The following is a 26,519-nucleotide window of genomic DNA, read 5'->3' as shown; positions in this document are numbered from 1 at the left end:
CCTGTGCCACAGTCTATTCCAGCCAGAGGGACCCTGAAGCTTTCAAACAGCTGGCTTGCCCAGAGGGAAAAAAGTATTTCTACCTGTTTCGTTTCCCTTTTCAGCATAGCCAATTGCACACGGTTATGACTTACCAGTTTGCGCTGACACCACTGGCAGATCCCACACAGGACAATGGTAACACTAAGGCTGATGGTGATGATGGCTGAGACCAGAAGGACATCACGAGAGGGTGCCCCTGAGAAGAGAAACCCACAGGTTAGCTGTACAAGTGCCTCCAATAAAAGGAAACAGGAAAAAGCTGACAGGATTATTAACAGTTTTGTGGGGCTATTAAGAGGCTTGCTGAAACTCAGGGGCCTTGTTAGGGGGTGACCCAAGGAGACTGAGCTCTGGTGGGTTGTTTTTTTTCGCAGTTTCTGCTCTTCTTCCCCTTTTAAAACCTCTTTTTGTTTTGCTTGCATGGCAGCTGGTATGATGCAAAGCACAGCGCTGGGATGACCTCAGTCATTTACCAGTTTAATTTGCTCAGAGGCCTACACTGTATTTGTACACATACATGACCATATACAAATTTGGGTCACGGTTCTGTTCCCTGACTTTTAAGTACACAGCAGAGTTGAGGCTCTTGGTTTCCTTGGTACTGCACTTTCCCCTGGCTTGCCTTGCAGTCTCCCCCCCCCCCCCCCCGGCCTGGGAGGGTGGGGCCCTGATTGACTCCAGCTGCAAAAGGCTGAGGCTGCAAAAGAGGCCAGAGACCCTCTTGGCTGCCTCTTAGTGCAGGCCCAGGTCATCAAACCAGAGCATCCACAGCTGCCAGCTGCCACCATTGGCAGGATTGGCAGCAACAGAAGCAGATATGTTTGATGCTTATGATAATATTTTATTCTCTTGTTACTTATGCTGTTTTAAATGTGCATTTTATCTTTGACTTCCTTAAACAATGTTTTCTTCTGGAATGTCTAAGATAACATTTTTTGTTAATTTTGCTGCATTAAATGTGCATTCTTTAGTTGACCTCCTTTGTTGTGTTTTATTTTGAAATCTTTAAGATAATATTTTAGTTTCCTGTTGACCAGCAATGCTTTATTCTGGATTGTTTTATGTGATGTTTAAATGTGAGATTTTTTCCCTTAAAAATATAAAGTGGTATAGAAATGAAATGAACAACCACAATTCCTGCCTCTTCTTCTACCCTTTTACCTTGGTTTCTCCCCTAATAAACCTAAACCATCCATGTCTTGGTTTGCTCCATAGTGAAAGGTAAAAGAAAGAGAGAGCCCAGTTCACCAAATCCTCCAACTCTAGAGAAAGTGTTGGGAAGAAAAGAAACAAGGACTATCAATTCTTGACAGTTTCAATGGCAGGCTAGACCACAGGCAGACAGATCATACCAATACTTCCAGTTCTGCTGTCTCAGCTGGTAATAAAGGGATTCAGCAGCTGTCCCTAACTTTTACAGGGCAAGTCTTATTGCACAGCATCACAGAACCATAGAACATAATTAGTGTGCTTTATGATTTCATAACGCTCCAGCTGCATGACTCTCCATAGAACAATTATCACAGCACCAGAACGTTGCCTATTTTTTGAAATTATTCCAGCAATTGTTGAGAGCTATTCTCATCACAGCCAGACAAAATGAAGCAAACAAAAACAGATTGTAGTGAATTTAAATCTGTGGTTTATGATATGATAGGCATCTAAAATCAGTGGTCATTTGGTTAGGAACATCTAATGCTTTTAATAATATAGGTTCTTTAGAGCTGAAGGGAACTGATTCTGATTCAGAAAAGAAGGACAACATCAACAGCAGAAACAAGTGTGAAGAGGACCTCAACAAGTGCTAGGAAACAGTGTGTCATAAGGAGATTCTGTAACACAAAATGTCTCAGCTTAAAACCCTTCTTCTGAGGCAATGTCGGGTTTTTTCCTATCACCTAGAGCAGTGGTTCTCAAAGGGTGTGTCAGAAGAAGATGGCAGATTCAAGGACAATCAAAGAAAGAGTTAAAATTTCACTGTAGTACAGGAGGTGAGCATTTTTAAGTGTGTCTAATTGATGCATGGTCACTGATATGTGGGTCCTTTTGTACCTGGAAGAGGGCAGAATGGGGGCAGGGCAGGGTGGGGCAGAATGCAGTGGGCTAGGGTGACACTAGAAGTGGCCACTGCCTGTATAGTATAGTATCTTCCTATCTCTCTAAGCAGGATTTGCTTACCACATTTTCAAGTGAGTGAAGAAATGCACATTAACACCTAAAGAGGAGGTTGACCCATAAGACCATCAAGTTCAGAGTCTTAAATTACCTGGCTGTACCACTGGTGATGCTTTTGTGCTTTGATAGGGTTAGAAATCAATAAAAAAAGCTGAACTGGTGAGATTGGCAGGTGACACACCACTTATTTAGCATTGTACTTTGTACAGTCCACTTGAAGTGCTTTAGGACATTCAGGGGATAAGGCAGCACAACTGACTATGAAAATCATCTGATAGAAATTCAAAGTAATGGACACTGTAAGGAATGTTTTAAACCACTCAGACACAACTCTGTGTTCTAAATTAACAGTAACCTCTCTTGGAAAAAGGTGAAGCATTATCATGAAAAACCTAATGGTTTGGCTTTTCTTTCTGAAGGCACAGCTGGAGGAGAAAAGAAAAAGCAGAAGAGTAAACCAAGAGTAATAAAAATTGTTATAATAACGTGCTTATATACATCAATGATACGGCTCACCTAGAGTTCTGTGTTCAGTTCTGATAATTCACTTAAAACAAAAAAAAATCCTTGCAGTAGCACCTTAAAAGGTAAAGGTAAAGGTACCCCTGCCCGTACGGGCCAGTCTTGACAGACTCTGGGGTTGTGCGCCCATCTCACTCAAGAGGCCGGGGGCCAGCGCTGTCCGCAGACACTTCCGGGTCACGTGGCCAGTGTGACAAGCTGCATCTGGCGAGCCAGAGCAGCACACGGAACGCCGTTTACCTTCCCGCTGGTAAGCGGTCCCTATTTATCTACTTGCACCCGAAGGTGCTTTCGAACTGCTAGGTTGGCAGGCGCTGGGACCGAACGACGGGAGCGCACCCCGCCACGGGGATTCGAACCGCCGACCTTTCGATTGGCAAGTCCTAGGCGCTGAGGCTTTAACCCACAGCGTTAGTTCTTGGTATGAGCTTTCGTGTGCATGCACACTTCTTCAGATAGTGCACACGAAAGCTCATACCAAGAGCTAACTTAGTTGGTCTTTAAGGTGCTACTGGAAGGAATTTTTTTTGTTTTGACTATGGCAGACCAACACGGCTACCTATCTGTAACTGATAATTCACTTAGTTATCTTCCACTGAGCAACAAAATAGTTAGATATCCTGGGCTGATAGTAAGAGTATCAAGGACTGGGGTTGAATGCTGTATCAAAGCCTGCCATGGAACTGAAAACACATACCTATTTCCACTATGAATACACTAAAGGGAAGCAACATACATTTTGGATCCACAGTACACTTTTAAACAGCACTGTCCCAAATGCCATACTGAACGGGTTCTGCCAGAGGAGGAGGTATCCTACACAAAACTTCAGACAGTTTCAACCCACCTAATAGTATTGAAACAATCAGAGCTGGCCCAGCCATTAGGCCGGATGAAGCCATCGCCTCAGGAGGCAGAAGCCTCCGCCTCTGTTATCAGCGCCAATTTCCAGTGAGATCTTGCGGAGCATGCAAGATCTGGCCGGAAACAGGCACTGATGTTGGTGGTACAGGCAGTGGCAGAGGGGGAAGGGTGCTACTTCCTGTTTCACCTCAAGCGGCAAGATACGACATGCTACCCCTAGACACAATATTTCCATTATGCTTCTCCCTTGCTAACCAAGGGATAAGAGTAAGCTATGGGGAACAGGTTCCTTCAGTTCCACTTCTTATAAATACAAGTTTAGATAATTGTGCTTCTTTTTTTATATTCCAGAATCTATAAGACTCCCTGTCACAATAACTTGGAGTTCCTCAATGTGACCCTTTCCCATTGCCACTCATCATGATTTTAAAGCCAACCAGTACCTTGGAGACAGATTGAACTATTAACTGAGATTGTTTATTGAAGATATATTCCATACATAAGGGAACACTGATATTTACACTGAGATCCTAAATGTGCTTGATGACAGTTTGTAAGAACTCAAGAAATGCATCTGTTGACACCAGCGTCCAAAAGTCTTTTACCTCAGACCAAATTCCCCAAACCAACCCAGCCAAATTTGTTCAAAACTTGGTCCAGCTACTAGGTACAATCTGCCTCTGTCATCAAGGGAAGAATTCGATATCATGCTCTTCTGATTTTTCCAGCAACACAAGGATTTCTGCTTGCCAGACAGAATGATTCCCCCTCCCCTCATGTTCTGTTCTGGGGGTTTTCCCAATCTCCCAGAGTGGAATGGGGGAGGGGAGCCCCATCACGCCAGTGGGAACTCTTGCATTGGCTTGTGCTAGCACGCTAGGTTAAGTGAATCCTGCCCCAAAGCTCATCCAGTTGTACTTCTGACGACTAGGGCAGTTTAGCTGATTTTTAAAAAGCCTGCTTGTATAACCTTATTCTGGTAAGATCTTTACACAGTTCAACAAAAAGCTCCCTTCTTCTGATCTTCACCAGCACAATTGCAGCAGCAGGAAATAATATTCAAGCCTTGGTTATCCATTTTCATCTCAAATTTCTCTGGCACTGCCTCACATCTCCCTCAAAATTTTCTTCATCAAATGACAGTTACCGGTAACTACTGCTTCTTCACCTTAGAACCCCAGCCAATCAGAACCTGATGTATCCCAGACTAATCAAAATTAATTTACCTGACCCAGGCCCTGTCTATAAATACTAAAAGTGATTGTCTCTCTTCATTCCCCACTCCACTCTCAGAACCTGTCACCGAGTAGCTACGGCTGAATTGGCCTCAAACAAAGCAACAATATAAGGCCTCTTTTCCAAAGCAGGAAACATAAATAGATAGACATACATGCAGCATTTCTCCACAGAGGTACACATTGCAATGGACAAATATTTGAAACTGCTCCAATTTCAAATATCAAATATGAATATTTGAAATGGGTGAATTCTAGTTTCTGCTCTAATCATATATGGATAAATTACAAATTGTCATCATTAAAAAAAATATGGAGTTCTTCCATTAGTTTCTTGTCCCAAGTCACTGTGCTAATCCAGTCAAATCTGCAAACGAGTTCACTACAGTTTTAAGCCCATGCTTCCTCCACCTCAAATTTGCTTTAAACATCCTACATCAGAACTATACCTTTCTGCTTACTAATACTGGTATGGGAAATAATGCCATAATTTGGGTGATTCCCTGAATCCAAGCTTCTGTATGTTTCCAATATGATGTGAAGCAGAATTACATGGGAACCCATTTTTTCAATGTCTACCATGCTGTTGTGGTAACAAATGAATGGGCCCTCTAAGATGAAAGGGTAGGGCCATGGATGCATGCCCAGTTTGCCCATACGTAGGTTGAGTGTCTAAATATTATAGGGAAACTTTGAAGAGAAAGGAAACTAGGGTTGACATACTCAAAATCCGGACACAAAAGTTGGCAAAAAAGGGATATTTTGGAGCTATTTTTAAGGAAAATGGGGGGGGGGGGATGGCGACAACACTGCTGACATGGATTGCCATACATTACGACAATTTCCACCCGGACACTGTTTCCGACTGCTGTATTCCGGGTATGTCTGGGAAATTCCGGACATATGGGAACCCTAAAGGAAAGGAATGCAGAGAAGGGCAAGAGAATCAGCCATACATATAGCAATCCCTTTTCAAGAGCAGAAACTGAAGGACTATTTTTGTTTCATTCATTTAACTTTTTTTAAAGAGGTTTTGAGTAGAGGTCTGAAAAATAATGTATAGCACAGCCAGAGCAAATCAAGTGTTCCCACATTTTGTTGATATGAAAAAGAAGATGCTCAATTAACTGCAAAAGCAACAAGCACACAGCTGATGGGAGAAAGTACCTCTCTCTAGACAATGTCATTAACCTGTGGAGTAACTCTTGGCAATAAGAGAATACTGAAGGTTTGGATCAGATTCAAACTAGCTTACACATTTTTACAAAAATAATAATACTCAGAGGCTCACAAAAGAACATTTAAGAAAGAGAAGGAAGAGGGGGAAGGGATGGAGAGAGAATTAAATGGAAATTCTTCTCTCATCATGCATTTATTTTTCTACTCTCATTCATGCCCTCTCCCAGTTTGCCATCTATTGGTCCAAAGGATTTAGGCCTGCTGAAATGGACTGGCATCTTGCATAGGTTTGGCTCACAAATGCACTACTAGCACATACACAACACTAAGTTATAGTAAGTTTGGTCCTAGTGTGGTTTGTTTGAACATCTAATCATGGTCTGTTTTCTGGCAACAAACAGCAATATGAAGCTATGGTTGGTTTGTTGGCTTGTATAAAACTATGGTTTGGCATTATATCTGAACCAAACAGTATGGCTTGGTTTGTCCATCCTATCCTACATGTTCACCAAAGCTCAAGCTTTGGAGAAACAAGTTGTGACGTGTTTGCTCATCAGCAACTGGGTCTTTTTCTGAGTACGGGTGTATCACAAAGAGCCTTGCCAAAGCATCTCCATCAGACTAGCTCTACTATTGCCTCATTATAAGTTAACTTGGATCACAAATGTAATTTGAGATCTTTTCAGACATACTCCCCCTTAAACATGAAATTCTAAAGCAATACCTGGCTGATAATTCTATAATTCCCAGCCAATTCAATTGAATGTCGCGAAATAGAACAATTTCCAGTTCCTTAGGGATATATTTTCTGCAGGAGTGATATCTTTCCTGATTTAAAAACAAACAAACAGAAAATACACATGCTGGAGAGATTACAGAACTAAATCTGTGTGTGTGTGTGTGTGTGTGTGTGTGTGTGTGTGTGTGTGTCAGTCAGTCAGTGTCAGCAGGCACCTTCTGCATCAACTTTTAAACGCCTGCTGAAAACTTTTCTATCCTGCCAGGCCTATGCAGGCAATTAAGAGTACATCCCCCGCAATGGTCTACTGAACAATTTCTTTTTGCTTTTAACTTGTTTTGTTTTTTTACTTTTTATTGTTTGGTTTTATGTTTGTATATTGTTAAAAAGCTTCCCAAGACCAAGAGACAGCAAGTTGTATTGGAGACAGCAAGTTGTGGCATCTTCAGATATTTAACAAGTACTATCCAAATGGACACACAGAGGCAACTGATGCGATATTTCCCCACCACACAATAATGGTGGGAAACTGCATTACAACTACTGCATTGCATCTGGATCTCTCAAACCACCAGGCATTTATTGAACAATAAACAAATTGTTTAGAAAGGCCCTTGGTACCCTGTTTAAAGGCTTTTTGGAATGAGTAATGTTTGCTTACTCAAGGGCCTGGGTTTCCTAAAGACTTCTATTATCTACCAGGTTGCTCAGCCTTAAAAATATGTGACATATAGCACATGAAAGAAAAGCAAAACAAAAGTGAGGTTTTACATTTGTAAAACTGTTCTTCAGATGAAAACAATCACAATATTAACATAAAAGCTTTTATTTTTAGGGATGGTTAAATTGCTAGGTTAAAGAGGTTAGCCAGCAGAAAAGATATTGAAAAAAACCGTGGAAATCTGCTTGAAATTAAAGTAAATGATTACAGCAATGTAGAGCATTCATCTGAGGGTTGCTTCACAAATTATATTTTGCTTGCGTGCTGCAGGAAAGAGGTACACTGTCACTTATTATGTGCATTGTTGGTGTTCATTGTGCTGGCAAATCCACAGTTTAGGAACCCTACTTTAGATGGGATAAGGGTGAAAGAATCTGGTTAAGAGGCCTAGGTAGAAAATGTTGGGTGATCTGACAGGTATCCCTTTGGTGGCACTCTCAATACATTTCTTAGGGTTTTGGAATATCCACTCCCTACTTTAAATCTCTGAGGGAGAAGTGTGTGTGTGTGTGTGTGTGTGTGTGTGTGTGTGTGTAAAATCATAGCATAACCTTTCAATAACCATCTACATTCAGTAATATTCACTTGTGACACTAGATAAATAACACTCAATATCTGTTAATAATTAATCTGTGCAATAATTGTACATTAATAATTAAACTTGATGTATTTCCCCTCTGCCCAATTCTCTATATGCCTACAGCTGCTTTAGAAGCAGATATGGTAATTCTGTAATTCCCACACCATACATTTAAAGCACATGGCTTCGTCCAAGAACCCTGGGAACTGTAGTTCACTCATTGTAAAGCTACCATTCCCAGCACCTTTAACAAACTACAGTTTCCAGACTTCTTTGGCAGGTCTAGTTGAACCACCCTCCTTCTTACATTCAGATCCAGCCCTGGGGTGACACTCAAGGGACATGGAGACTAGTCATAACTGGAGCAGGAGATGCATGACTGATGCTGAAAGCAGCAGCATTATGCGTAGTGAAATAAAATGTATTGATAATTAAAATGCCACCATTGCACAGAATTTCCCCATACTCATAAGCAGCATCCATGAAGGAGTGCAGTGACATTGCCTCTTACATTTTGTTTTACTACGTGTTACTGGGGAGAAAGGTGAAGAGGAAACATGAGTTGTTGTCTTAGTGGCAGCCATGTGGCTCTTTTAAAAACACACTGCTGCTTAATCTAGAGCAGAGATACCACTAGGTCTAGTACACCTGTGGGAGGGATCACCGTCTCCCATTCAAACCCCTCTCCCTACTCATATATGTATACAGGCCCTAAGACCAGTGTCTAGGCTTTTGACTTTGGTGGCCTCTTAGGGGCAGGTTCTCCTGCAAGGCTGCATTGTGAAAAGCTCTTCTCATGGAAAGTTTGCTCAGTGGCCTGGACTCAATGAGGGGGCTGATGGAAAAAAAGTTTGGGTGGTTTGTTTTTTTTAGCATTTTAAATAAATATGCTGTGCTGCTGCTTGATTTGGCCCTTGGCAATTTAATGTTTGTGTTATTGATTTTATATGCTTTTATCATTTCAGTATATGCTACTCTGAATGTTTTATTACAAAAAGGCAGCTGAACAGAAAGGTTATCAATAAAGAATAAATATTTATGTCCCAAAAAGCTACATACTTGCTCAACACAGACTGATCCCAGCTTCAGAATTCAATTTTCTAAAGAAATAATAAAGCTCAGCAGCAGCAGTTGTGGGGGCTGGTCCATGAGTGCAAATGGAGCACTGTCTTGATTCCTGCAACCAGCCCAGAGGGTGTCCCCAGACTGCTTCCTCCTCCTTAGCCTCAGTAGAATTAGATGGCTTCCTCTGTCATTGGTTTTAGTTCCACCCACTCATGGCCTTCCTACCTTCCACTTTCCCATTCCCAATGGACAGAAGCCGCCACTGGACGAGTGCTTTTAATAATTCAAGGAAAATCAAATAATCTTAAACAAGAGGTGGGGAAAATACTTAAGGAAAAGAGGTCATAACAGATATACAATCCTCTATTCGCTTACCTAGGAGTAAGCTCTACTGAAGTCAATTAGACTTCTGAGTAGACATGTATAGGATTGCACTGTTTGTACTCTAGATTCTTAAATAACAACTTTAGGACGTTTAAAAATACATTTGTAGGCAGGCCTCGTTCTTCAGAACCCAAAACACATACTCCTCACAGCTTCATGGAAGATGGATTCCAAACAATTAATTCCACCACTGTCATCTCTCAAGGAGAAATCACAACCAATTTATGGAAGGAAAATCTTCATTTTCAGGTATTGATTGGTTCAAAACCACTTGAAGGAGATGTCACTATCTAAAGTATTTTCAGTTACCACTCCAGACTGTACAAAAAGGTTAAATACAAGCCATTATAGGGAAGGAAGGACACTTGCTCAGTAGCAATTTAACAATTGCTAAAAAGTAGCTTCAGGGTATCTGATTGATGATAACTGATACCTATTTGTTAAACATGTATTTGTAGAAGGCAAGGTTTGGCAGGCTGAATCTGTAACCTTGGCAGTTTTTCTACTAAAAAATGGTGGCTATACTACTGTCAAACGGGATAACAGAATGGTGTAGGGTGGCCGCCTACGCATCACCAACAAAGAGGATAAATGAGGACAATAATTTGCATGAAATCTGAAAATGCTCATTTATGTGTATACAGTGGTGCCTCGCAAGACGAAAATAATCCGTTCCGCGAGTCTCTTCGTCTAGTGGTTTTTTCGTCTTGCGTAGCAACCCTATTAGCGGCTTAGCGGATTAGCGCTATTAGCGGTTTAGCGGCTATTAAAGGCTTAGTGGCTTAGCGGCTAAAAGGCTATTAGCGGCTTAGCGGCTTAGAAAAAGGGGGGGGGAGCGGAAAAAAAATCGCAAGACTCGCAAGACGTTTTCGTCTTGCGAAGCAAGCCCATAGGGAAAATCGTCTTGCGAAGCAACTCAAAAACGGAAAACCCTTTCGTCTAGCGGGTTTTCCGTCTTGCGAGGCATTCGTCTTGCGGGGCACCACTGTAGATGCAAATTTATAAATGGTTGCTACAATTTAAATAGAAACATATTAGAGCTCACCACGGTGAGGAAGACACCAGGTGACATGTGAGCCTGCTCGTTCTGCTGGCCAGGCGCATCTAACTGTTGATGACCAATTTCAAGGCTTCTGTTTCTTCCTCTTATGGTTTTATACGTTTAGATCAATCTTGGACTGAATAGCCCTCAAACAGAAGACACCTTCAAATAAAGGGCTGTCCACTTACAGGCATTCAAATGAGAGGATTGTCTGTAAAGCATAGCCCCCAGAACAGGCATAGGCAAACTCCGGTCCTCCAGATGTTTGGGACTACAATTCCCATCATCCCCAGCTAACAGGACCAGTGGTCAGGGATGATGGGAATTGTAGTCTCAAACATCTGGAGGGCCGGAGTTTGCCTATGCCTGCCCTAGAATGAAGGTACCAAGGCACATATGTTTCTTCAAAGCTTCCACAAGTTACCAGGCTTCATGAGGAATGTTAGGCCTGGAGCAATTATTTTTTAAAAAAATTCCCTATTATACATGGATGCCTCTGAAAGGCTTGTAGGATTTGTGTTACTGGCCTCACAATTGCCTGGTCCATTGTTCCCACCTGTATCGGCAGGAAGTGCAAAATGCCTTTTCCTCCACGCTGCAAATTACAGGCTTCATCTCGGAGAAGGAGTAGAATTAGTAGCGATGCAGGAGACGGCTATATAATTTAACTGCCAAGGAGACAACAGGAAGGGGAAGCCCTTGCTTATTACACTCTGCAGGGGCGGGGGGGGGGGCAAAGGGGAGTCACTTGCATCTCATGGGTCCAAGCATGAGGCAGCGCGAGATGAGACACAGAGACAAACACTTGCACAGAGCACTGCTCCTCTGCGGGATTAAAACTAAGCATTTTGGTTAAGCAAGTATATTTCCTCAGCATCTTTGAGTTAGCAAAGACTTTAAAAAGACAACGATAAAGAGAAGGTGAGGGAAAGTGCTTGAAACCCAGCCATGCCCACTAAGGAGATGGATGTAAAGGAGGGCAGGACTCCATTGTTTTTAAAAACTATGTAGATGAGGGGAATTTTTTTTTTTTTAAGTTCAACTTGTCATGCCAGGCTGAGAAAAGCTGCACTTGCTTATATTTCCTTTTCTACACAATTACAAATATTTAATAGGTAATGGCACTGGACCAGACTTTGCATCTTGTCATTCTAACACCCACCTGTCCCTTAGAGTCAGACCACCCAATAATTCAGCTCATGAAGATGCAGGCTGTTATAAGTGGCCACTCAGTTATTGGCTAGAAGGTACAGATCCTCAGAGTGCTATAAGATATGCACAGTAACACCACTACACCAGAAAGAAGGGAGGCACAAAGTAATGTGGGTGTGGCTTCCTATGCAATTTGTTTAAAAGGGTAATGCTAGAGATAGATAGATGATGATAGATAGATAGATATTTCAAGACATTGTCAGGAGGGCACCATCTACATGTTTATGTTTGCAGCTACAGAAGGAGCTCCGTATGCTAACAACTGCTTTACATTTTATGTGGCACTCATTATACTAGCCCTCCAAATCCACAAGAGTTACTAGCCCACAGATATTTCTTACTCTCTGGGTGATTCATTTCAAAAGATAATATTCCTGATCACTGGGTGAGTGGGTAAGTGGGTGAGTGTGGAATCTTATTTAGCCCATGTGACCAAGCAAGTAGCTATTTACAAGACTGCAGCAGGTCGTACTCAAGCTACTTCCCTGTTACTTCCAGTTTAGTGCTGCAATGCTAAATCAATGATGGGGCCTGGGGTTGCATAGTATTTGTTAGATCAGAAGGCTTTCTGAAGCAAAATAAGAGGATGGCTATCAAAAATGTCCCTTCCAACTCTACAATTCTATTGTCCTGTTATTCTCAGCATTTTAATGTTCATGATTTCCCGTCACTACACAAAAAAATTTCGAGGTCCTGATTACATCTGGCTTCAGAACCTACCAGGCCTATACTCAGGAGTAAGCCCCACTGCATTTAATGGGGCTTAAACTGCAATCCTGTGCACACTTGCCTTGAAGTAAGTCCCATTCCTCAGCCTGCAAGAGCCATTTCACAAGACACCTATCATTTAATGTGCTATGCATGTCCACGTTCCCCCTGCAGGGATGTGACAATTCTCTCTTCACATCTGCGATGTGCTGTAATGTTTGCAGCGTATGGTGTTATGTTAGTTGCTATTTTTATTCGGTCCTATTATAATAAAAGCTTACAGTTAAAATTAGTAGAAGACAGCAGGGGGCACATGTGCTGCGCTCTTTGCAAATGATTAGAAATTGCATTACAAAACAACCATCCCTTTGGATCTTCATACAGCTAGTGGAAAGTCCCACAGCTAATTTCTAAAGAGGGCTACGTGCACTTTAACAAAACCTTACGTTTCTGTCATACATTGGAGATCTCCAAGCACTTTACCAACCAATGGGATTGGCACTGGGATTCTGGAAGACTTGTGGCCATAACACTTTGTTCTAAAATTATCTAAACCCAGCTCACATCTTTGCTTCCCTGTTTTTTTAAAAAGCAGGCTGGGGTGGGGTGGGGGGGTAGGGGGTGGGATGGAGAGTTTATTTTAAAAAATATTCTCGATGTAAGACAGCAGTGAGCATTTTATCAATATATGCAAAAAAGCAATTGACAGAGAGTTCATCCAGGAGAAGAGGTAGAAATAAAATGCTCAGGCACAATTTATGGTGCTGTAATCAATGTTATATCCACCTGAACCTCCATTTGTAACCCTTCACCTCTTTAACTGAATTGGCTTGATCAACATCGGCAGCACAGAGATGTGATGGAATCTATTCTGGGTCAGGGAACCAGCATCTGACAAAGGGAGAAAGCAGTAATGGCTTGTTTGCCTGTTTCCCAGGCTACTTTTTTAGACTGTGTGACCTGATTTTGTTCAAAGAGGCCAAATACCTGCTGCTCTGAATGCCTTCAGCTTGAGCATTCATGAAAGCCCAGCCGTAACTAGCCTGCCTCCTGCAAAGTGAGAAGTTATAAATAAAAGTCAGGTCTGAATGATCTGAAAGGGGGGGGGGGGGAATCAGGAGGGGAATGTTTCTCCTTTTCCCTTCAAGTCAAGTGTCTTAAAATAGCCAATAGGAATTTTATCAGGTTTTGCACACAGACATAAAAAAAACCAGCTGCTGCCTTCAGGTAAAACTGGAAATATGTCTGCCCAAAGGGTCATTCTTCTTGGCAACCGTGAAGGAAACTGCCTCCTCAGCCATAAGCTGGGTGTCACTCATAAATCACTGGGGCCAAATGGTATTTATCAGTCTTTGGAAGGTTTTCCGGAGCAAAGTAACAGGGCCAGCGACAAGAAGGTGTAATTTATCATTAAAAACAACTGCTTTACTAGGGCACTGGAGGGTGGCCAATGCTGTGTTCCTCTTTTTAGAAAGATGCTATGGGCGATGCCAGCAATTATAGGCTGGAGATTTTAACATCAGTGCTAGGAAGAGAGCAGAGAAAACCATTACTACCAGAGCTGGAGCTAAATCTCACAACAGATTATTTAGACCAGCAATTAGGAAGAGGATGCAGAGGCTTGAATGCCTGTCTTTAGAGGCTAGGTTGTATTATTGTGGGCCCAGGGCTTAAGTTGCCTGAAATACTCATGTGATTAAAATTAAGCGGGGGGGGGGGGAAGGTGGGCAAAAATCTGTTATTTCTATATGTTTAAGGAGAACATACAACTTTCTTTCAGTATAATTTAGCTTTAAAAAACACAACTTGAGATTTCCCTGCATTATAAAGCAATACATGTTTATATCAAAGCTATGATTAAATTATCTGAATACATGGATGTGATATTTGCAAATGTTTCTCCTTCATCTCTCTTCTGAGTCTCACCAGTGGTAAGTTTTGGCATTTGTGCAATATGTCAAACTTTATTTTATCACATTCTAAAGCTGCATTTTTCCTATTTCCTAAACAGACAGTGCAGTAACCAAAGGGGGGAATGGGGAAGAGGAGGAGGAAAGGGGAGAGGAAAAGATATTGGCAGCCGATCCTCAATGCCAAATGCCAAACTTAGGTACAGCATTCTTTTATAGATAACTCTTAAACATTATGCCAGATCTCTGTAGTGCCTATTTTAATTGCCATCAGCAGAATATTCATTTCACAGAATCTCATTTAATAGACCTAATAAATTAACCAAATGATCAAGTGGTATGTCATACATTATCATTCACTTAATTTTTTTTATTACTCAGATTCAGTATACCTGAATTTTGGGTATATACTTTTTCTTTTTTTATGCTGTTGAACAAAAACAATAGACCAATTTCATGCCTGTTGGCATACCAAAGCAAAATTTGCCAGTGACAGTGCTGTCTAGTATGATGGCCAATTCTTGTCTTCACAACAGATGCAGAACTTGAGTCCCATGTACACATGATCCTTAGCATGATTTTTTTTCTTTTTCACAGCTGCTGCTCACTGGGATGACATCGTCACTGTACTATCCACTATAACCCCAAAATCTGATTTCTGGTCACTCACTGCCAGTCCAGACCCAATGAACATATATATGAAATTAAGGTTTTGTTTTATTTTGTTTGCCCCAATGTGCATCATTTTCTGCTTGCTTACATTGAATTGCACTTGTCATTTTACTGCCTGTTCACTCAGTTTGGTGAGCTCTTCACGCTCCCTTTTTCTTTTAACCACCCCAAGCAATTTAATATGATCTGCAAACTTGGATACCTCTTGCTCACCACTCATTCTAAATCATTTACAAGCAAGTTAAAAAGCACAGCCCCAAATAATGATACTCGGGGTGCTCCACTTTCTATACCCCTCTTTCGGAAGAACTGTCCATTTATTCCTGCTCTCTTTTTCTTAACCAGTTACTGAACCAAAAGAGGACTTCTCCACTCAGAAAGGAAGCAATGGCTAGTTAGCCAAAAAACCTGAGACAAATGTAAGACAGGGCAGGCAGCAGGAACATACAAACATCCAATATTGAGCAGATCATGTGCCTGTCCAGGCAGGAAAGGAGGTCACTTGGGGAAATATTTGTAGGAAACATAAATCCAGCTGGAGTTTGAGTCTATAAATACAACTGATCAGAAAACAAGAGACGGTCTACAATTCCAGACAGCCTGCTGCTGCCAAAAAGCAGTGGAAGAGAAAGGATTGGAATGTTTCCCAGAAGAACCAATGGCACTGGTTGAAGAGCCACATGGGCTTCCAAGGTCTGGCATTCGTTTTTCATAGGAGTAGACTGGCTCCAAGATATGGTGGTAGCCTCTGCCAAGGTTCTGGGGCCATGGCAGCTACCCAAGGATGGTACCTGATAACTCAGTGTGCATCCTAAAACATGCCCCAGAATCCTCAGGAATGCACTGGGGCTCTGTGCCAAGCAGGCAGTGGATCCAGATTTGCCTGGTGCGAGAGTGAGATAGCACACACAGTAGCCTTTTTAGTTGTCACTTATGGCAGACTGTTTACAATTATGTAAGCAATTACATAGATGTATGTATGGTATGCATGGGTGTAGCCAGGATTTATTTTAGGGGGGCAGGCTTTATGCTGGGCAGAACTGCGATATCTGCAATGCAATTTATTTACTTGCTTTAGGGGGGAACCATCCCCTGCACCCCCTGGTTATGCCCGTAGTGGCATGCCCTTCCTATAATAATCAGAATGTGCATCAGTAAAGTATATACGTGTGTTGTGCGCACACAAACATGCCTTGCACAAGTTGAGAAACAATGTCAGGGATGTTTATTAATAGTCTGCCAAAGATGTGAGCAATGAGGTGGCAAATGCTGCTGATGACCCAATGATTTAGGTTAGCAGAAGCAAGAAAAGAACTGTGGCAGAACAGAATGGAACTGGAACAGAACAGCAATTGGACAAGGAAACAGCAAGTGACACACTGGGCAGGCAACGACAAAGAAATGCACATTGCTAAGTACAATTTAAGCTATTCGCATGCGGATAGGCTTTGGAGTTAGTTATAGCCTTCCAAGAAACAGATCCAGGCTTCAGCGCAGGCAGCCAAGGACTCTTGCTTAATGCACCAAGGAGGCGGTAGGAAAAAAGGCAAATGATAACGTGTCAGGCACAGCACTGACATGGGCCTGCCGCATAACTGGTGAATATAAAAATATTAGAAAGCAGTTATAAAACACAGCAGCAGGCAAAGCTCCTCTTTTGGTTAAGCACTTTCAGCCCTGGCTTTCTTGTCTCTTCAGTTGTGATATGAAAGAAGAACCGATCCAAAAAAGGCGGGTGAGGAGGGGGATGAAAAATGGAACTGAAGGATTCTGGATTAAGGGGGGGGGGAGCCTAAGGATTTCTCCTCAGAATGGCCAAGGACATGATTTTACTGGTTTTATTTTTTTCAGTTTTTAAAAACTCATTTGTAAGTTTCTCTGTAAGTCCATGGAGACTGTTAGCAGGGATGGCTAACAGTCGGCCTGATCCAGCCCACCCAAGGAGTTTTTTTCTGGCCCTCCAAAGCCTGACTGATTTTGGTGGCAGTAACAAAAGGAATAAAAATTAGACACAGTGCTGGGATGAGCAGGGATGTTGGAATCCCTTATTGAGAATGCAAACCACATTCTCCCCAGTCACTTGACCAAGGAGGAATAATAACATACCCTCCAACATTTCTCTGATGAAAATAGGGACGTCCCATTCCATAATGATTATTTCACTATTTATACCCCACACATCTTATTGGGTTGCCCCAGACACTCTGGGCAGCTTCCAACCTAAATAAAAACATAATAGAACATTAAACATTTTTTTAAAACTTCCCTATACAGAATTGTCTTCAGACGGCTCGGCGGTCAGATAACTCCATACCCTCCAACATTTCTCCAATGAAAATAGGGACATCCTAAGGAAAAGTAGGACATTCTGGGATCAAATCAGAAACTGGGAAGCTTCTCTAAATCAGAGACGTCCCTGGAAAATAGGGACACATGGAGGGAATGTAATAAACCCCTCCTTCTCAGCTGATCTGAATGGATCAACTGAGGAAGGGAAGCTGTGTGCCTATACATATGTAGGTATATATACATAAGTAAATGTGTGTGTGTTCTCTCTGTGTTGTGTGTGCATGAGGAGACCAAACCTACTTCTGGCCACACTCACCCCTATCCTCCAGCTCCCAGAGGGTTGGCCAAGAGTAAATACAGCCCCCAGACCAAAATAGTTTAGCTAGCCCTGTTCTAAACAAATAAACTTCACGACATTTATTTCAATGTGTACTCTGCTTTTTCAAATCAGTGGGGCTTACTTTTGATTAGTCATGCACAGATCTGAGCTGTTAGTAACCTTTTAAATAAATCACACCAACTCTGCATTCTTTATGTTAGCTGCCTCTACCGCAGTGCATTGCTTTCAAGACTGAGCTTTTGCTTTTCTAAGGCTCTCCCTGTGTTTACGACCTGCTCTTGCAATCTCAACCTCTTGGGTACCTGCCTCCCGACTCTTCCATCCTTTCATGATCCAGCCATTGCTTTGGAAGGCCGGGATCTTTGATGTGTACAAAACTGCCCAGTACAAAACTTTGGGGATTAATCTTTACATTCATTCTTCACTCCTCATGAGAAAGTCTTCAATTTTTTTCTTATTCTCTAGGTGCTTTGGGAGGATAGAATGACGGTTGAAAGTATCTCAGAAGTCATCTAGTCCAGTCCCTGAAGGATGCAACTATAGCCAGGATGGGGAACCTCAGGCCAAGGGTCTCAATGCAGCCAGATTCTGGCTCCCCAGGCTGCACCCCTGGCTGGCTCTGCTTTGCACCCGGAGTGTTTTTGCCTGGCTGGAATATGTCACTGAACTCTAATAATGCTTCTTGCTTGTCTGAACAGGGAAAGATTTATGAGTGAGTACAGAAACTGTACATTTGTTGCTCCACCCTCTATTGTCTCTGGCCCCACCCACCACTAGTATGTGGCACTTGGAAGGTTGTCCAGAAGGGAATGTCAGTCATAGCGAGGTTCTGGATATTGCCTTAAGTTTCTAGATCCTTTTGCAGCCCTCCTAGCTCTAATTGAAACTAATAATCAGTTAGTTTGCCCAGGCTCTGAGTCTAGCAAGTCATTCTGCCTGGCCACACTCTTCAGTGTCAATTGCCGCCCCCAAGCACTACCACAATATAAATATTAAATAATGAGAGTTAATATTTAATTCACTCATAGGCCTTCTTATGGAGACAAAACAGTTTAATAGAATTCACAAAAGGGTCAGACATTTATGAGATTCTGCACAGCATTAGCAATGACAGCTGCTACCTCTGAATAAAAATTATTAGCTAAAGACCAGGAATTTCCCCCTAAGGATAGTAACAGTAGATGGGCAATCAATGTGCCATAAAGTTCCTCATACATTTTCCTTGAGCTTATTGGGGTGGATTCACACAAAAGGCTCTGCAAGGAAAGCTACAAATATATGAACCTTGTATATTTGACATTAACAAAACTGTGAACATTGCTTTTAAAAATGGTTTTAGACATACTCTTTTTAGAATGCAAGTAATTGTTGTAAGCCTTTGAAATGTTAAATCTGTTTTCCTTTTTTGCTTACAGATCTTATTTGGTGCCTAGTGAAACCAGTGTATGCATCAGCTTCCTTTTGTTAATGCCTAACCTAAGGCTCTTACCTGGGAATCTTGAATTCTTTAATGAACTAGTGAACTGCCTGACATACCATGAGGATGACAGGTCCTGAGCAGCTCATGGGAAGCCTGGTTCCCCACCACCATTCATCTAGTGCAATTCCACTAGCTGGGATGAGTTTTATGAACCCTTCCTACTGCAAGACTACTAAGCAAGGCATGACAACCATCTCCATGGAATTGCTAAAGCAAAATTACCTGGGTGAGGGCTTAGTAACACAAGATTACTGACGGATGGAGGAGTTTCATACCTGGATAATCCTACCCTATTGCAATTGCTTCTCCTCAACCACATCCTCTTCCCCAGAACATCAGGAATGTTAATGACAGAGGGCCTGGATGGTGGAGGCAGGAACTGCTCCTGGTTGTCTGAATACTTTCCAGCATAGATGAGCCTTATGCACTAGTAAAAGCAAACCTAACAGAATGGTTTAGAAGTGGGAGGATCAGAAAGATCGCCTGAAACAAGCAAGTCTGACACAGAACAGGCTGCATTGGCCTTACATATGTTGGTGCAAAAGGGAAAACTCAGTAAGGGGCTGGTATATTTTCCTGCAAGTTCCCCCACCTTCAGAGAGCAATGAAACAACAGTGCACTGAGATCAAGCTGCACCTCTTGAACTCTGCTCCTTGTTACCACATCAACCTTGCAGAACATAACACAATCTGCAATGTTGTTCCAGACAGCATCCCAGTGGGTGGTAATGAGTTGGTAGGCAGAAGCCCAATGTGAGCTTGCAGGTTTCCAATGAAATTTGTGAACTTTAAATTTGCTTGAAAGAAGCTGAGCTCATTTCACTCCTGTGCCTGCTATGATTACCACCTCTCCTCTTTGGGAGCTTTGTAATAGATCATACAAAGCTTGCTTTTTAAACCAGTGTCTCATGACAACGCAGACAATCAAGTTGGCCCTATTCCAGTGGGACTACTTTCTGCTACGGTACAAAAAAAAGCAAAAAAAAAGCTGGTGCTTATTGCAGATAATGTGACAATTCATACTAGGAAATACATTCCCTAATTAATTTATGTCAGGAGGAGCAGACTTATCTACCTGTTTTACTTGCCATTGCTGTATTCCCACTCCCCTTCCTACCATATTAGTGCTGTAGATTCAGTGTCACTCCAGTTCTCCTTTGGACCACATGCAGATATTCACTGATGGACTCACTTCCTTATTCATATTTGCTCTATCCTCTCTTGACTCCCTCATGCATCAAAAATGCACCACACACAGGATGATAGTAAGCAGCACTGATGGTGGATGGTGGGGTTGGGTTCCAGCATTGACATAAGGCACTGGTTATCCATTTAAGCTGGTGCTTGGAGTCTTACACCAAACCCCATGAGCAGCTACCTGAGTACAGTCTGTCATGGGATTAGGCTTTGAATCTTACTGTAGATCCTCTACATTCACACCTGCTTCAGCATACATTCAACCTATTCCTCTTCCACCCTTGGTCACCAAAGCCTAAACCAAGTCCTCCTTTGTTCCCAAATCTTTAGCTCATAATATCTACAAGTTTGCACATTTTTTCTTACAAAGGAGTGTTTACTTAGAATCTCTTCACAGGCACAACTGAGGCATCTGTCTTCAGTAACCTGCAACAATCAGTCTTAGATCGAAGTATCAGAAGTGTCTTGCTGGTGTGTATCAACCTGGCTCAGCATTCTTTTCTAGAATCTCAGCAATGAACAGGCACTGGGTGGACCATTGGCCAGTTTCTGGTGGATCACAGCCTACTGTTTACCCACCTACTCTTAAAAAACAACAACTCCTCTTCATTACATCAACACCAACTCAATACCATCTTTATTTTGAATTTTTCTGTCTACATTTGGAACACATATGCCTGAAGAAAATTTCTGTGTAACTCAAAAGTTTATACGCAGCATCTTGATCTTTGGTTGCCCAATGAAAGCAACTTCCTCATTTGCTTGGCATTTATTGCAGTGCTTTCTCCACTTACTGCAGAGAGCAAGATGACTGACTACTTTGTGCAGGATTCCTCCCGTAGTCTCAAGAACACACCATTGAGATCGAAAACATTCAGGGATATAGTACTGCTAGTGTTTAGATAAGGCAAACTTCGCTTGCACTCATTGATTCACTACTGGGTGAAAGAATTTAGTCTGCTCTGCTTCCCAGCTAAATGGTAACAGGGTAGGTTAGGGTCATCATGGCTAAGGCAGGGATGGGAAGAGATTGCAAATCCACAAAACAATTGGGGCACTCTTCCATCTTGAAAGCTGCCATGGTCTGTTTTGTAAACAGTTTCCTGCTCAGGGCATAATGTCACCTTCTGAACATTATCTCATTGTAAAGCCCTTCAGGGATACTTGGTACATGAGACCTGATTGGCCGTGACATGTGGAGTGCTGCCCATGGCCATCCGCCTCATCCCTTGAGCTTTCTGTAGACTCTGTTCAACTTCGACATTAAATGATATGTCAACACATCTCCAACCAGTGCCCTGAGGGATCAGGCCTCCCAAGGGCCTTCTATATTATTCTAATGACCCCTGTAGCCATGTCCCCAGAACAGAGAAGAGCTGTTCCTAGGCCACAGATGCAGCTTTGATTGTGTTGCTGAGTTGCTGGAGCAAAACAGCATCCCTCGGCTTTTCTATTTTTTCCCCAGGTAGTTATTTCATTTTTTCCTGTTAGAAAACCAGGAAGTGAGATACCCTCCAAAGCAACTGTAGGAGGAAGATGCAGCCTCATATCTGCTTGGGGTATGTTGGCCATCCAGATAGCAAATGTCCATCATAACTCAATTCACAATTATAATGATTTAGGAGGATCCTTGAATAGTGCAGAAGGATCTAATGTTGATCTGATATTCACATTATCCCCAACCCAGTCTCATAAAGTCCTAGATTAGATTCATCCTCAGGAGAAAATTATTGGAACCAGAGCCAGCTCTGATCCCAAGTACTTCTCTGAGCCCAGCCTAACCTTTATGGTATCATTGCCTGAAGTTGGCATAAATGCTTTTCACAAGTACATTATGTTTTCACTCCTGATCAACTGGTTGCACTGACCATGCCCACACAATTCCCTTCAAGAGAATGTCAGCACATTAGGATAGTGATCACTTGTCTGCTTGACTCCCACTATCAAATTGCCATATGGGGGTGTGGGAAATCATACATATGATTTGGATCAAACTGGAAAGGCTGCACAGGGCATGGACAGGTAGTATGTCTGCAGGACAGAATCTGTTGCTCACCTGAGATTTGGTTGGGATCTACAAAGCTGGACAGGTTGTTTGAACAACTAACATGCACGGGACATATGGGATTTGGATGCTCTGGTCAGAAGGCCACCATAGTCATACCACATAGGAATGAGGGGTGCTTTTTTCCATTCTGCTCTGATAAGCAGGAAGAGGCTTCAGTAGCTGTGCAGAAAAAGAGAAGATGGCTGCCTGGCTGCACGATGGTGGCACGTAGAAGGAAGCAATAAGAACAGCTATTTCATTCTGTCACACGGAGAGCTTGAATCTTTAACAGAGCTTTTTGATGAACCGTACATCATTTAAATAAATGAACAGTCCTTTAACAGGGCTGAGAACATCAAAATGAGGACAGCCTCACTTTGTAAGAGCAAGTGGTTGCTCTCCATGGGAAACATGATGTCAACCTCAAAAGACTTCACTAATTAGCAACGGTTTGGTTTCAGAATTCTATGGTATGTGGTCAACATGTGTGCGCCTTTATGTGGGTGTGACATTCAGGCATGCATTGCACAGAACCAGTGCACAGACCAGAGAGACATGGGCACTCTTGAAGTTTAATGCAGTCTAATACACAGGGGGTGCATGTGTCTGTCTGTATGAAAGAGGGAGACAGAGACAGAATGACAGCCCTTCTAAAACTGGCGCATCTGCTAACAGGTGCTCTATATAGGACCATAACTCCCCTACAGAGCTGATCTCTGATGCCACCTGGTTCAAATTCTTTCTCACTGCCATGCATAGCTCTGGTTTCCTCTTCCAGATGATCCTTATGCACAGAGACAGGAAAATGTCCCCAGTGAGCTTTCATGTGGTAACTGAGTTAGTTGCCAGTGCCAAATGAAGACTCATATTCTGTCTCTACAACAGAGATGAGGAACCTCTGGCCCACCAGAGGTTCAGATCTGGCCCATGAGACTGTTTCCCCCAAAGCATGGCCACCTGCCCCATATCTAACATCATATGCTTGTGCAATGGCTAGGGGAAGAAGGCTTTGGCTTCCTGCCTATCAGCTGATGGGTGGGCAAGCCAAAGGCTGCTAGAATGGCTATGCAAGGCTGTCAATGTGATTTGTGCAGGCGCTCTCAAGCACCCAATGGCTGCTGGTGTTTGGGATTTGAGGCACAAAAAATTCTGCTGGGTGGGTGGGACAACCCATTGGTCAATCATCAGTCAAAGTTGGCCAATGGGGTGAGGGTGCACTCCAGGTAAGGATCTGGCTCACAGAACCATTAAGGTTCCTCACCCCTAATCTACAGTATAACTTGAGCTTAAATATTAGAAGCCCGCTCAACAGTAACTCAAGAGCAGGGTAGTAGTGTGGCTGTTCTCAGTGCCGGATTTACGTATAAGCTAAACAAGCTATAGCTTAGGGCCCCACTCTCTTGGGGGCCCCCTAAAAATTTAAAGGAAAAAAACCTGGATGTACGTTTCCAAAATATAAGATAAAAAACAAATAAAACCTATATATAGCAACAGTGGCAAATGGCATTAGATACCTATTAGGTCCATAAATTACCACATAGCAGAGGCTTCCTCAACCTTGGCCCTCCAAATGTTTTGAGACTACAATTCCCATCATCTCTGACCACTGGTCCTGCTAACCAGGGATCATGGGAGTTGTAGGCCAAAAACATCTGGAGGGCCGAGGTTGAGGAAGCCTGATATAGCATATATTCAACACAAAAAACAGTGGCAATTTGTTGTGGACAAAGGACAGCTGGACATATAAAGGGCCCCATTACCTTCAGTAGCTTAGGGCCTCATCAAACCTAAATCCGACCCTGGCTGTTCTGAGGAACAGCATCCCTGTTGAGATATGACAGCCACCTGGTATTTGTACTTTCTGGAAACAACTGAAGACATTTTTGTTTCAACAAGCTTTTTTGCACCTGCTTTAATCCTCTCGCACTTAGGGATCCCGGTGGGAGCTGATATTCTTTTCTGCTCCTGTTTCTGTATACCCATCCTTTCAGGCTGGCATTTGTTACTGGTTAATTCCTCCTCATGAAGCTAAGTGTAAACATCCAGAGGGGAGGCAGGCACATGTTAACTGAGCCATCTATCAGCAAGGCCACAAAAGAGGGAGCTGTCCCTGTCTCTGATTTATGTGTTGTGGGCAGGGGGGAGTGAAGGAGGAGGAGCAGCAGTAGCAGCTCACACAAGGCTCATGGGACAAAAGGCAGGCAGGCACTAGGTACCTTTGATTTAAGGCAACGGGGCCATCAAAGGGAAATTTGCAACCTGCATCTCCCCTTGCAGAGCATTCTTAACTACAAATATCAAACAGGTTGCTAATAAAAGCTCCCAGGGTCTCCTCCGCTTTGCACGCTTGGCTTCTCAGTACCCAGCAGCTGACTGACCCCTACTGGTAACAATGAAGCGATTTATATCCTATTGCCTGTATGAGCTTTCTCATGCGCCACACTGTCCCAGGGCTTATTCCAATTACACATTGCGGGAAGGTCCTAGGGATCGTGTAAATAAGAGTTGGCAATGTATGCGAAATATCTTTGCTGGCATCCAGCCGCGGAAAAGTGGGAAAGGAATGGATTTCCCCTGACTAGTCCTTTTGCATGCTTCAGGCGGCAAGCCTCTACCCACTCATCCAGGAGTAAGCCCAGCTGGACCCAAAGGGGATTCCTTCTCCCGAGAAGCCATGCACTCAGAGATGGATCCTTTTTTTAGGATTCAACAATAACAAAAAAAAACAACCCTGCAGTAACAACTACATCAGTTCATTACAATTGACCATCTTTAACAATAATTTAAAAATTACAGAACATCACTTTAACTTACTCAAGTTTTCATATTTAACTTTTGTCTCTTTATCTATTTCTTAGCAGGTCAAAAAGAAAAGGACCAAAGAAAGAGGTATAAAGAAATTAAAGGGGGTGGGGGAGAGAGAGCGAAGAAAAGAATAAAAATAATAATAAAGAATTGTTATTTTTTAAAAAATGAGTAAAAAATAAACACATTTGACTTCCGCTTAGACTCAGAAAAGGATTCAGGGGAGTGCAACTGGTTTGGTCGAACTGGATGCGAAGCCTTGGAGATGCCATTGGGGATGCTACAGCTATAATTTGGAAAAGAGCGAGACAGGAGGAGGGGCACTGAATTTTGGCACTGGAAAGGGTGCTGGTGAAATGTGAGACCTTCCTTGTGGAACTACTAAACAGAGTAATGATTCTAAGCCTTGCCAGCAGTTGAGAACCGGAGGGGTGGTAGTTGTTCCAGATTAATTTGTAACTCTAAGAAGTGTGATCTTCTGAATGTACACGATGCCGCTATATTCAGATTGGGAGTTCAGTACCGGAAAGGAATGGTAGGCTATAAATGTCTTAATGAAATAAATAAATAAATATGTTGGCAAGCCTGCTTAATACAGATTGATTTGTTCCCATTAACCTACTATTAACTATTCTTGTGCTTACACAGCCTGTTGAAGAGTTACTTAAAAAGGGAGTGGAAACAGTTATCAGTTATTCACAGGTAACTCCCAGTGACATGAGTTGGATAAATACGAGAGTAAGTAGGTACAGAATTGTAGTAATGTACAGTCCCCACGAAACACCATGGGCTCAAATTTTATGAATACTCAGCTCACTACGTTTTTACTCCTAACATCTTAAAAGTTTTTTTTAAAAAAGCAAAGTTAAAGCAAGTGTGATAAATGCTCCCATTTTGGATGGCCTGATATAACAGGAAAGGTGAAATTTCCCTTTTGATAGCCTTGTATGCCTCCTCCCGGCAGCTCCTGAAGCCAAGCTGGTGCCAAATGTATGCTCTGCTTTCCTTTGGACCACATCAGTAAGGCTGAGTGGGGGGAGGGGTGTCTTGTCATATGGGCAGCCCAGGACCGCCATACAATACACACTGCCCAAGCTTGAGCCCCAAGGAGGTTTGGCTTCACCCCCCAGAAGCACACTCCATTGTCTCTACAGACAGACAGATGACAACAACAAAAATGTCCTCATAATGCTCCAGATTAAATCATTTTAAAGCAAATGTCTACATTTGAAAGGAAGGGACAAAGCTACTGTTATATCACTCTAATGTCCCTCTGATAGTGTGATTCAAAGAGGTCTAAACAGACCACAG

General features: G+C 42.5%; 1 protein-coding gene across 7 annotated transcripts in view; it reads right to left on the bottom strand.

The window, feature by feature from the left end:
- Positions 1-26,519, bottom strand: part of SYT7 (synaptotagmin 7) — a 228,479-nt gene that overhangs the window by 107,934 nt on the left and 94,026 nt on the right. For all 7 annotated transcript variants that reach the window (XM_028737069.2, XM_028737074.2, XM_028737093.2 and 4 more), the window contains exon 2: positions 135-238. In XM_028737069.2, the coding sequence (XP_028592902.2) occupies positions 135-238 (104 nt within the window). The remainder of the gene's footprint in view (positions 1-134; positions 239-26,519) is intronic.

The sequence above is a fragment of the Podarcis muralis genome, chromosome 1, assembly GCF_964188315.1.
Source record: "Podarcis muralis chromosome 1, rPodMur119.hap1.1, whole genome shotgun sequence".
In the NCBI taxonomy this organism is placed as follows: Eukaryota; Metazoa; Chordata; class Lepidosauria; order Squamata; family Lacertidae; genus Podarcis; species Podarcis muralis.
This window is presented reverse-complemented; position numbering and strand designations above follow the sequence as displayed.